Source organism: Coregonus lavaretus (assembly GCF_964263955.1).
Source record: "Coregonus lavaretus genome assembly, chromosome: 24".
In the NCBI taxonomy this organism is placed as follows: Eukaryota; Metazoa; Chordata; class Actinopteri; order Salmoniformes; family Salmonidae; genus Coregonus; species Coregonus lavaretus.
Window position 1 is genome coordinate 46266183 of NC_140011.1, and position 12557 is coordinate 46278739.

At 49.5% G+C, this 12557-nt stretch overlaps 1 protein-coding gene across 1 annotated transcript in view; it reads left to right on the forward strand.

Annotated features, from left to right (window-relative positions):
* Positions 1 to 12557, forward strand: part of LOC311099911 (DNA polymerase theta-like) — a gene marked incomplete at its 5' end in the record, with an annotated part of 118742 nt that overhangs the window by 81482 nt on the left and 24703 nt on the right. The window contains 6 exons of the mRNA XM_084140628.1: positions 3802 to 3913; positions 4875 to 4969; positions 6771 to 6853; positions 6974 to 7075; positions 7483 to 7594; positions 9425 to 9549. Coding sequence (XP_083996754.1) covers positions 3802 to 3913; positions 4875 to 4969; positions 6771 to 6853; positions 6974 to 7075; positions 7483 to 7594; positions 9425 to 9549 — 629 coding nt within the window. The remainder of the gene's footprint in view (positions 1 to 3801; positions 3914 to 4874; positions 4970 to 6770; positions 6854 to 6973; positions 7076 to 7482; positions 7595 to 9424; positions 9550 to 12557) is intronic.

A 12557-nucleotide genomic window follows, 5' to 3' on the forward strand; every position in this document is an offset into this window, starting at 1 on the left:
ACACCCTGCTACAGGTAACACACACCCTGCTACAGGTAACACACACCCTGCTACAGGTAACACACACACTGCTACAGGTAACACACACCCTGCTACAGGTAACACACCCTGCTACAGGTAACACACCCTGCTACAGGTAACACCCACACTGCTACAGGTAACTCACACCCTGCTACAGGTAACACACACCCTGCTACAGGTAACACACACCCTGCTACAGGTAACACACACCCTGCTACAGGTAACACACACCCTGCTACAGGTAACACACCCTGCTACAGGTAACACACACCCTGCTACAGGTAACACACCCTGCTACAGGTAACACACACCCTGCTACAGGTAACACACCCTGCTACAGGTAACACACACCCTGCTACAGGTAACACACCCTGCTACAGGTAACACACCCTGCTACAGGTAACACACCCTGCTACAGGTAACACACCCCCTGCTACAGGTAACACACACACCCTGCTACAGGTAACACACACCCTGCTACAGGGAACACACCCTGCTACAGGTAACACACCCTGCTACAGGTAACACTCACACTGCTACAGGTAACACACACACTGCTACAGGTAACACACACTGCTACAGGTAACACACCCTGCTACAGGTAACACACACCCTGCTACAGGTAACACACCCTGCTACAGGTAACACACCCTGCTACAGGTAACACACACCCTGCTACAGGTAACACACCCTGCTACAGGTAACACACACCCTGCTACAGGTAACACACCCTGCTACAGGTAACACACACCCTGCTACAGGTAACACTCACACTGCTACAGGTAACACTCACACTGCTACAGGTAACACACACCCTGCTACAGGTAACACACCCTGCTACAGGTAACACACACCCTGCTACAGGTAACACACCCTGCTACAGGTAACACTCACACTGCTACAGGTAACACACACCCTGCTACAGGTAACACACCCTGCTACAGGTAACACTCACACTGCTACAGGTAACACACACCCTGCTACAGGTAACACACCCTGCTACAGGTAACACACCCTGCTACAGGTAACACACCCTGCTACAGGTAACACACACCCTGCTACAGGTAACACACCCTGCTACAGGTAACACACCCTGCTACAGGTAACACACCCTGCTACAGGTAACACACCCTGCTACAGGTAACACACCCTGCTACAGGTAACACACCCTGCTACAGGTAACACACACCCTGCTACAGGTAACACACACCCTGCTACAGGTAACACACACCCTGCTACAGGTAACACACCCTGCTACAGGTAACACACCCTGCTACAGGTAACACACCCTGCTACAGGTAACACACACCCTGCTACAGGTAACACACACCCTGCTACAGGTAACACACACCCTGCTACAGGTAACACACCCTGCTACAGGTAACACACACCCTGCTACAGGTAACACACCCTGCTACAGGTAACACACCCTGCTACAGGTAACACACCCTGCTACAGGTAACACACCCTGCTACAGGTAACACACCCTGCTACAGGTAACACACACCCTGCTACAGGTAACACACACCCTGCTACAGGTAACACACACCCTGCTACAGGTAACACACACCCTGCTACAGGTAACACACACCCTGCTACAGGTAACACACCCTGCTACAGGTAACACCCCCTGCTACAGGTAACACACCCTGCTACAGGTAACACACCCTGCTACAGGTAACACCCCCTGCTACAGGTAACACACACCCTGCTACAGGTAACACACACCCTGCTACAGGTAACACACACCCTGCTACAGGTAACACACACCCTGCTACAGGTAACACACACCCTGCTACAGGTAACACACACCCTGCTACAGGTAACACACACCCTGCTACAGGTAACACACCCTGCTACAGGTAACACCCCCTGCTACAGGTAACACACACCCTGCTACAGGTAACACACACCCTGCTACAGGTAACACACACCCTGCTACAGGTAACACACACCCTGCTACAGGGAACACACCCTGCTACAGGGAACACCCTGCTACAGGTAACACACCCTGCTACAGGTAACACCCTGCTACAGGTAACACACCCTGCTACAGGGAACACCCTGCTACAGGTAACACACCCTGCTACAGGGAACACCCGTCTACAGGTAACACACCCTGCTACAGGGAACACCCTGCTACAGGGAACACACCCTGCTACAGGTAACACCCCCTGCTACAGGTAACACCCCCTGCTACAGGTAACACACCCTGCTACAGGTAACACCCCCTGCTACAGGGAACACACCCTGCTACAGGTAACACACCCTGCTACAGGTAACACCCCCTGCTACAGGGAACACACCCTGCTACAGGTAACACCCCCTGCTACAGGGAACACCCCCTGCTACAGGTAACACACCCTGCTACAGGTAACACCCCCTGCTACAGGTAACACACACCCTGCTACAGGTAACACACCCTGCTACAGGTAACACCCCCTGCTACAGGTAACACACACCCTGCTACAGGTAACACACCCTGCTACAGGTAACACACCCTGCTACAGGTAACACACACCCTGCTACAGGTAACACACACCCTGCTACAGGGAACACCCCCTGCTACAGGTAACACCCCCTGCTACAGGTAACACACCCATCTCAGTCTTATTACCCAAAACCAGTATTAATAAATAAATGGTATTTTCTTAAAAGCACAGACTTTGCTGATAATGATGTGGAATGTGCCTGCTACGGCTGTGATATGTGGTTGTCTCAGCTAGCTATCTGAAGATGAATACACTAACTGTGACTGTGATACAGTGCCTTGCAAAGTATTCATCCCCCTTGGCGTATTTCCTATTATGTTACATTACAACCTGTAACTTAAATTGATTTTATTTGGATTTCATGTAATGGACATACACAAAATAGTCTGAATTGGTGAAGTGAAACCAAAAAAATGACTTGTTTCAAAAAAGCCATTGCTTAAAAAAATAAATAAGTAAACACGTTTGGTGTTCGCCAAAAGGCATGTGGGAGACTCCCCAAACATATGGAAGACGGTACTCTGGTCAGATGAGACTAAAATTTAGCTTTTTGGCCATGAAGGAAAATGCTATGTCTGGCGCAAACCCAACACCTCTCATCACCCCGAGAACACCATCCCCACAGTGAAGCATGGGGGTGGCAGCATCATGCTGTGGGGATGTTTTTCATCAGCAGGGACTGGGAAACTGGTCAGAATTTAAGGAATGGTGGATGGCGCTAAATACAGGGAAATTATTGAGGGAAACCTGTTTCAGTCTTCCAGAGATTTGAGTCTGGGACGGAGGTTCACCTTCCAGCAGGACAATGACCCTAAGCATACTGCTAAAGCAACACTCGAGTGGTTTAATGGGAAACATTTAAATGTCTTGAAATGGCCTAGTCAAAGCCCAGACCTCAATCCAATTGAGAATCTGTGGTATGACTTAAAGATTGCTGTACACCAGCGGAACCCAACTTGAAGCAAAAATCCCAATGGCTAGATGTGCCAAGCTTATAGAGACATACCCCAAGAGACTTGCAGCTGTAATTCCAGGTTGTAAGGCAACAAAATAGGAAAATGCCAAGGGGGGTGAATACTTTCGCAAGCCACTGTATGTGGTTGTCTGACCTAACTATCTGAAGATGAATGCACTAATGAAAGTCGTTCTGGATAAGAGTGTCTGCTAAATGACTAAAATGTAATGTAATGTAAACACACACACTGATCATTTATACATCAGTCTGCTTGTGTGTGTGTGTGTTTGTGTGTGTGTGTGTGTGTGTGTGTGTGTGTGTGTGTGAGCACAGGCAGAGTGAGCTTCACAGAGCCCAACATCCAGAACGTTCCGAAGGACTTTGAGATCCAGATGGCCTCTGTGGTGGAGGAGAGCCCGCCCTCACAAGATGGCCGCCGGACAGGGTGGGAATAACTATCTATTATACTGTTAAACTATAACTACTAACCCTCACCTTCACAAGATGGCCGCCGGACTGGGTGGGAATAACTATCTATTATACTGTTAAACTATAACTACTAACCCTCACCTTCACAAGATGGCCGCCGGACTGGGTGGGAATAACTATCTATTATACTGTTAAACTATAACTACTAACCCTCACCTTCACAAGATGGCCGCCGGACTGGGTGGGAATAACTATCTATTATACTGTTAAACTATAACTACTAACCCTAACCTTCACAAGATGGCCGCCGGACTGGGTGGAAATAACTATCTCACCCTGTCAGGAAGAAAATATTGTCCTAAAAAACTTTGCAGTGGCACTGACTCAATCAATGACATGTCCACTCACTGACTCACCCAATGACATGTCCACACTCAGGCTCAAATCAAGATACTCTGGCTGCAGGCTCAAATGTTGCTGTTTGCAAAGTTGTGCGAGTTGAGAAATCATTTTGGTAGCTACGGACAAATGAGATTCTCCTCTTTTCAGTAGGCCTAGCCATTTGCTTTCCAAACTGTTTACCCGCGATTGAATTTGTATGCTCACTGACAGCCCCAACTCAACATTCAGCTGTTTAAAATTTACTCTTCCCGACTGTAGGGCCTATGTGCTTCAATCCACAGGATAAGCTACTGTAGGGCTTATGTGCTTCAATCCACAGGATAAGCTACTGTAGGGCCTATGTGCTTCAATCCACAGGATAAGCTACTGTAGGGCCTATGTGCTTCAATCCACAGGATAAGCTACTGTAGGGCCTATGTGCTTCAATCCACAGGATAAGCTACTGTAGGGCCTATGTGCTTCAATCCACAGAATAAGCTACTGTAGGGCCTATGTGCTTCAATCCACAGGATAAGCTACTGTAGGGCCTTTGTGCTTCATGATGTTCAGTAATGTGTGTTCTTACCTCCCAGCAGGGGCCGCTCCAGGCTGATCAAACCTCTAGCTCCTCCTCCTGAAGGGGCCGTGGCGTTCTCCGTCAGCATGAGAAACGCCTTTGTACCTTTCACAGGTAACTCCTCCCCCTAACACCTTTAACAGGTAACTTCTCCTGACACCATAGAGAGATGTACTAGAGAGCTCATCTCCATCTCCAGCCTGCCATCCTCGCCAGAAAACTTGACTCACAGTTCAATATCCACCACGGCCTTATCTCATGGATTATGGATTTTTTAACGGCCACAGAGAATATTTTCTAATGGTACCATGTCAGACAGGCCACAGAGAGTCTCTACTGATGGTCCTCTGTAGCTCAATTGGTAGAGCATGGCGCTTGTAATGCCAGGGTAGTGGGTTCGATCCCCGGGACCATCCATACGTAAAAATGTATGCACACATGACTGTAAGTCGCTTTGGATAAAAGCATCTGCTAAATGGCATATTATTATTATATTATTATTATGTCAGACAGGCCACAGAGAGTCTCTACTGATGGTACCACGTCAGACAGGCCACAGAGAGTCTCTACTGATGGTACCATGTCAGACAGGCCACAGAGAGTCTCTACTGATGGTACCACGTCAGACAGGCCACAGAGAGTCTCTACTGATGGTACCACGTCAGACAGGCCACAGAGAGTCTCTACTGATGGTACCACGTCAGACAGGCCACAGAGAGTCTCTACTGATGGTACCATGTCAGACAGGCCACAGAGAGTCTCTACTGATGGTACCACGTCAGACAGGCCACAGAGAGTCTCTACTGATGGTACCATGTCAGACAGGCCACAGAGAGTCTCTACTGATGGTACCATGTCAGACAGGCCACAGAGAGTCTCTACTGATGGTACCATGTCAGACAGGCCACAGAGAGTCTCTACTGATGGTACCATGTCAGACAGGCCACAGAGAGTCTCTACTGATGGTACCACGTCAGACAGGCCACAGAGAGTCTCTACTGATGGTACCATGTCAGACAGGCCACAGAGAGTCTCTACTGATGGTACCACGTCAGACAGGCCACAGAGAGTCTCTACTGATGGTACCATGTCAGACAGGCCACAGAGAGTCTCTACTGATGGTACCACGTCAGACAGGCCACAGAGAGTCTCTACTGATGGTACCATGTCAGACAGGCCACAGAGAGTCTCTACTGATGGTACCATGTCAGACAGGCCACAGAGAGTCTCTACTGATGGTACCATGTCAGACAGGCCACAGAGAGTCTCTACTGATGGTACCATGTCAGACAGGCCACAGAGAGTCTCTACTGATGGTACCATGTCAGACAGGCCACAGAGAGTCTCTACTGATGGTACCATGTCATCAAAAAAGCCTCTCTCTCCTTACCTCCCCCTCTCTCTCTCTCCTTACCTCCACCTCTCTCTCTCTCCTTACCTCCACCTCTCTCTCTCTCCTTACCTCCACCTCTCTCTCTCTCCTTACCTCCACCTCTCTCTCCCCCACCCTCTCTCTCCCCCACCCTCTCTCCTCTCTCTCCCCCTGTCTCTCCCCCACCCTCTCTCTCCTCTCTCATCTCTCTCTCTCCTCTCTCCTCTCTCTCCCCGTCCTTCTCCTCTCTCCCCGTCTCTCCCCGTCTCTCCCCCACCCTCTCTCCTCTCTCTCCCCCCACCCTCTCTCCTCTCTCTCCCCGTCTCGCCCCCACCCTCTCTCCTCTCTCTCCCCGTCTCTCCCCCACCCTCTCTCCTCTCTCTCCCCCACCCTTTCTCTCCCCCACCCTCTCTCCTCTCTCTCCCCGTCTCTCCCCCACCCTCTCTCCTCTCTCTCCCCCACCCTTTCTCTCCCCCACCCTCTCTCCTCTCTCTCCCCCCTCTCTCTCTCTCTCTCTCTCTCTCTCTCTCTCTCTCTCTCCAGGAGGGATGGTATTAGCAGCAGATTATTCCCAGTTGGAGCTCAGGGTGTTGGCTCACCTCTCTAAGGACAGACGTCTGCTACAGGTCACACACACACACAGACACACACACAGACACACACACACACACACACACACACACACACACAGACACACACAGCTTGGTGATGCTACTTTCATCTGACTTTGTCCAAATGTGTGTCAGGTGTTGAATGGAGGAGCTGATGTGTTCCGCTGTATCGCTGCTGAGTGGAGGAGCATTGAGCTGGAGACGGTGGACGACACCCTGAGACAACAGGCTAAACAGGCACAGTATATGTTTTACTATCCTTGTGGGGACCTCAAATGTATTTCCATTAAAAATCCTATTTTTCCTAACCCTAAACCTAACTCCTAAGCCTATATGTATTTCCATTAAAAATCCTATTTTTGCTAACCCTAAACCTAACTCCTAAGCCTATATGTATTTCCATTAAAAATCCTATTTTTCCTAACCCTAAACCTAACTCCTAAGCCTAAAATATTCATTGTGGGCATCTGGGAAATGTCCCCACGAGGGAGAATGGTTATTTCTGCTACCCACGAGGGTAGTAACACACACACACTGCATTTGTTTCCAGCTTGATGTATATTCATTATATTGTGTGTCTGTGCGTATGTTGTGTGTGTGTGTGTGTGTGTGTGTGTGTGTATTATACGTGTGTGTGTGTGTAGATGTGTTATGGTATAATCTATGGGATGGGAGCCAAGTCTCTGGGAGAGCAGATGGGAATAGAGGAGGACGATGCAGCTGCTTATATCGAGAGCTTCAAGGAGCGATACACAGGTACACTGATCTGCCTGGGGGTCACTACAGCAACCTGATCTGCCTGGGGGTCACTACAGCAACAGGCTTGTTGATCTGCCTGGGGGTCACTACAGCAACAGGCTTGTTGATCAGCCTGGGGGTCACTACAGCAACCTGATCTGCCTGGGGGTCACTACAGCAACCTGATCTGCCTGGGGGTCACTACAGCAACCTGATCTGCCTGGGGGTCACTACAGCAACCTGATCTGCCTGGGGGTCACTACAGCAACCTGATCTGCCTGGGGGTCACTACAGCAACAGGCTTGTTGATCAGCCTGGGGGTCACTACAGCAACAGGCTTGTTGATCAGCCTGGGGGTCACTACAGCAACCTGATCAGCCTGGGGGTCACTACAGCAACAGGCTTGTTGATCAGCCTGGGGGTCACTACAGCAACAGGCTTGTTGATCTGCCTGGGGGTCACTACAGCAACCTGATCTGCCTGGGGGTCACTACAGCAACAGGCTTGTTGATCTGCCTGGGGGTCACTACAGCAACCTGATCAGCCTGGGGGTCACTACAGCAACAGGCTTGTTGATCTGCCTGGGGGTCACTACAGCAACAGGCTTGTTGATCTGCCTGGGGGTCACTACAGCAACAGGCTTGTTGATCTGCCTGGGGGTCACTACAGCAACAGGCTTGTTGATCTGCCTGGGGGTCACTACAGCAACAGGCTTGTTGATCAGCCTGGGGGTCACTACAGCAACAGGCTTGTTGATCAGCCTGGGGGTCACTACAGCAACAGGCTTGTTGATCAGCCTGGGGGTCACTACAGCAACAGGCTTGTTGATCAGCCTGGGGGTCACTACAGCAACAGGCTTGTTGATCAGCCTGGGGGTCACTACAGCAACAGGCTTGTTGATCTGCCTGGGGGTCACTACAGCAACAGGCTTGTTGATCAGCCTGGGGGTCACTACAGCAACAGGCTTGTTGATCAGCCTGGGGGTCACTACAGCAACAGGCTTGTTGATCAGCCTGGGGGTCACTACAGCAACAGGCTTGTTGATCAGCCTGGGGGTCACTACAGCAACATGCTTGTTGATCAGCCTGGGGGTCACTACAGCAACAGGCTTGTTGATCAGCCTGGGGGTCACTACAGCAACAGGCTTGTTGATCAGCCTGGGGGTCACTACAGCAACAGGCTTGTTGATCAGCCTGGGGGTCACTACAGCAACAGGCTTGTTGATCAGCCTGGGGGTCACTACAGCAACAGGCTTGTTGATCAGCCTGGGGGTCACTACAGCAACAGGCTTGTTGATCAGCCTGGGGGTCACTACAGCAACAGGCTTGTTGATCTGCCTGGGGGTCACTACAGCAACAGGCTTGTTGATCAGCCTGGGGGTCACTACAGCAACAGGCTTGTTGATCTGCCTGGGGGTCACTACAGCAACAGGCTTGTTGATCAGCCTGGGGGTCACTACAGCAACAGGCTTGTTGATCAGCCTGGGGGTCACTACAGCAACAGGCTTGTTGATCTGCCTGGGGGTCACTACAGCAACAGGCTTGTTGATCTGCCTGGGGGTCACTACAGCAACAGGCTTGTTGATCTGCCTGGGGGTCACTACAGCAACAGGCTTGTTGATCAGCCTGGGGGTCACTACAGCAACAGGCTTGTTGATCTGCCTGGGGGTCACTACAGCAACAGGCTTGTTGATCTGCCTGGGGGTCACTACAGCAACAGGCTTGTTACTTCTATGTGATATTAGCTTTTCTGCATGATGAAAATGGAGCTGTGTGTGTTGTAATGTGTGTTTTACTGTGTGTTGTATTGTGTGTGTTTTACTGTGTGTGTTTTACTGTGTTTGTCCAGGTATCCACAGGTTTCTGAAGGAGACAGTACGTAGCTGTGTGAAGAAGGGTTTTGTCCAGACTCTACTGGGCCGGAGGAGATACCTACCTAACATCACCAACACCAACACCTACACCAGAACACACGTATGTAGCTAACACCAACACCTACACCAGAACACACGTATGTAGCTAACACCAACACCTACACCAGAACACACGTATGTAGCTAACACCGACACCTACACCAGAACACATGTATGTAGCTAACACCAACACCTACACCAGAACACACGTATGTAGCTAACACCAACACCTACACCAGAACACACGTATGTAGCTAACACCAACACCTACACCAGAACACACGTATGTAGCTAACACCAACACCTACACCAGAACACACGTATGTAGCTAACACCAACACCTACACCAGAACACACGTATGTAGCTAACACCAACACCTACACCAGAACACACGTATGTAGCTAACACCAACACCTACACCAGAACACACGTATGTAGCTAACACCAACACCAGAACACACGTATGTAGCTAACACCAACACCTACACCAGAACACACGTATGTAGCTAACACCAACACCTACACCAGAACACACGTATGTAGCTAACACCAACACCTACACCAGAACACACGTAGAACACACGTATGTAGCTAACACCAACACCTACACCAGAACACACGTATGTAGCTAACACCAACACCTACACCAGAACACACGTATGTAGCTAACACCAACACCTACACCAGAACACACGTATGTAGCTAACACCAACACCTAAACCAGAACACACGTATGTAGCTAACACCAACACCTACACCAGAACACACGTATGTAGCTAACACCAACACCTACACCAGAACACACGTATGTAGCTAACACCTACACCAGAACACACGTATGTAGCTAACACCAACACCAGAACACACGTATGTAGCTAACACCAACACCTACACCAGAACACACGTATGTAGCTAACACCAACACCTACACCAGAACACACGTATGTAGCTAACACCAACACCTACACCAGAACACACGTATGTAGCTAACACCAACACCTACACCAGAACACACGTATGTAGCTAACACCAACACCTACACCAGAACACACGTATGTAGCTAACACCAACACCTACACCAGAACACACGTATGTAGCTAACACCAACACCTACACCAGAACACACGTATGTAGCTAACACCAACACCAGAACACACGTATGTAGCTAACACCAACACCTACACCAGAACACACGTATGTAGCTAACACCAACACCTACACCAGAACACACGTATGTAGCTAACACCAACACCTACACCAGAACACACGTAGAACACACGTATGTAGCTAACACCAACACCTACACCAGAACACACGTATGTAGCTAACACCAACACCTACACCAGAACACACGTATGTAGCTAACACCAACACCTACACCAGAACACACGTATGTAGCTAACACCAACACCTAAACCAGAACACACGTATGTAGCTAACACCAACACCTACACCAGAACACACGTATGTAGCTAACACCAACACCTACACCAGAACACACGTATGTAGCTAACACCTACACCAGAACACACGTATGTAGCTAACACCAACACCAGAACACACGTATGTAGCTAACACCAACACCTACACCAGAACACACGTATGTAGCTAACACCAACACCTACACCAGAACACACGTATGTAGCTAACACCAACACCTACACCAGAACACACGTATGTAGCTAACACCAACACCTACACCAGAACACACGTATGTAGCTAACACCAACACCTACACCAGAACACACGTATGTAGCTAACACCAACACCTACACCAGAACACACGTATGTAGCTAACACCAACACCTACACCAGAACACACGTATGTAGCTAACACCCACACCAGAACACACGTATGTAGCTAACACCCACACCAGAACACACGTATGTAGCTAACACCAACACCTACACCAGAACACACGTATGTAGCTAACACCCACACCAGAACACACGTATGTAGCCAACACCAATACCTACACCAGAACACACGTATGTAGCTAACACCAACACCAGAACACACGTATATAGCTAACACCAACACCAGAACACACGTATGTAGCTAACACCAACACCAGAACACACTTATATAGCCAACACCAGAACACACGTATGTAGCCAACACCAACACTTAAACCAGGATTTATTACACACAATGTATTTGTATTTATTAAGGATCCCCATTAGTTCCTGCCAAGGCAGCAGCTACTCTTCATGGGGTGTATTATGGATCCCCATTAGTTCCTGCCAAGGCAGCAGCTACTCTTCCTGGGGTTTATTATGGATCCCCATTAGTTCCTGCCAAGGCAGCAGCTACTCTTCCTGGGGTTTATTATGGATCCCCATTAGTTCCTGCCAAGGCAGCAGCTACTCTTCCTGGGGTGTATTATGGATCCCCATTAGTTCCTGCCAAGGCAGCAGCTACTCTTCCTGGGGTTTATTATGGATCCCCATTAGTTCCTGCCAAGGCAGCAGCTACTCTTCCTGGGGTTTATTATGGATCCCCATTAGTTCCTGCCAAGGCAGCAGCTACTCTTCCTGGGGTGTATTATGGATCCCCATTAGTTCCTGCCAAGGCAGCAGCTACTCTTCCTGGGGTTTATTATGGATCCCCATTAGTTCCTGCCAAGGCAGAAGCTACTCTTCCTGGGGTTTATTATGGATCCCCATTAGTTCCTGCCAAGGCAGCAGCTACTCTTCCTGGGGTTTATTATGGATCCCCATTAGTTCCTGCCAAGGCAGCGGCTACTCTTCCTGGGGGTTTATTATGGATCCCCATTAGTTCCTGCCAAGGCAGCAGCTACTCTTCCAGGGGTTTATTATGGATCCCAATTAGTTCCTACCAAGGCAGCAGCTACTCTTCCAGGGGTTTATTATGGATCCCAATTAGTTCCTACCAAGGCAGCAGCTACTCTTCCTGGGGTTTATTATGGATCCCCATTAGTTCCTGCCAAGGCAGCAGCTACTCTTCCTGGGGTTTATTATGGATCCCCATTAGTTCCTGCCAAGGCAGCAGCTACTCTTCCTGGGGTTTATTATGGATCCCCATTAGTTCCTGCCAAGGCAGCAGC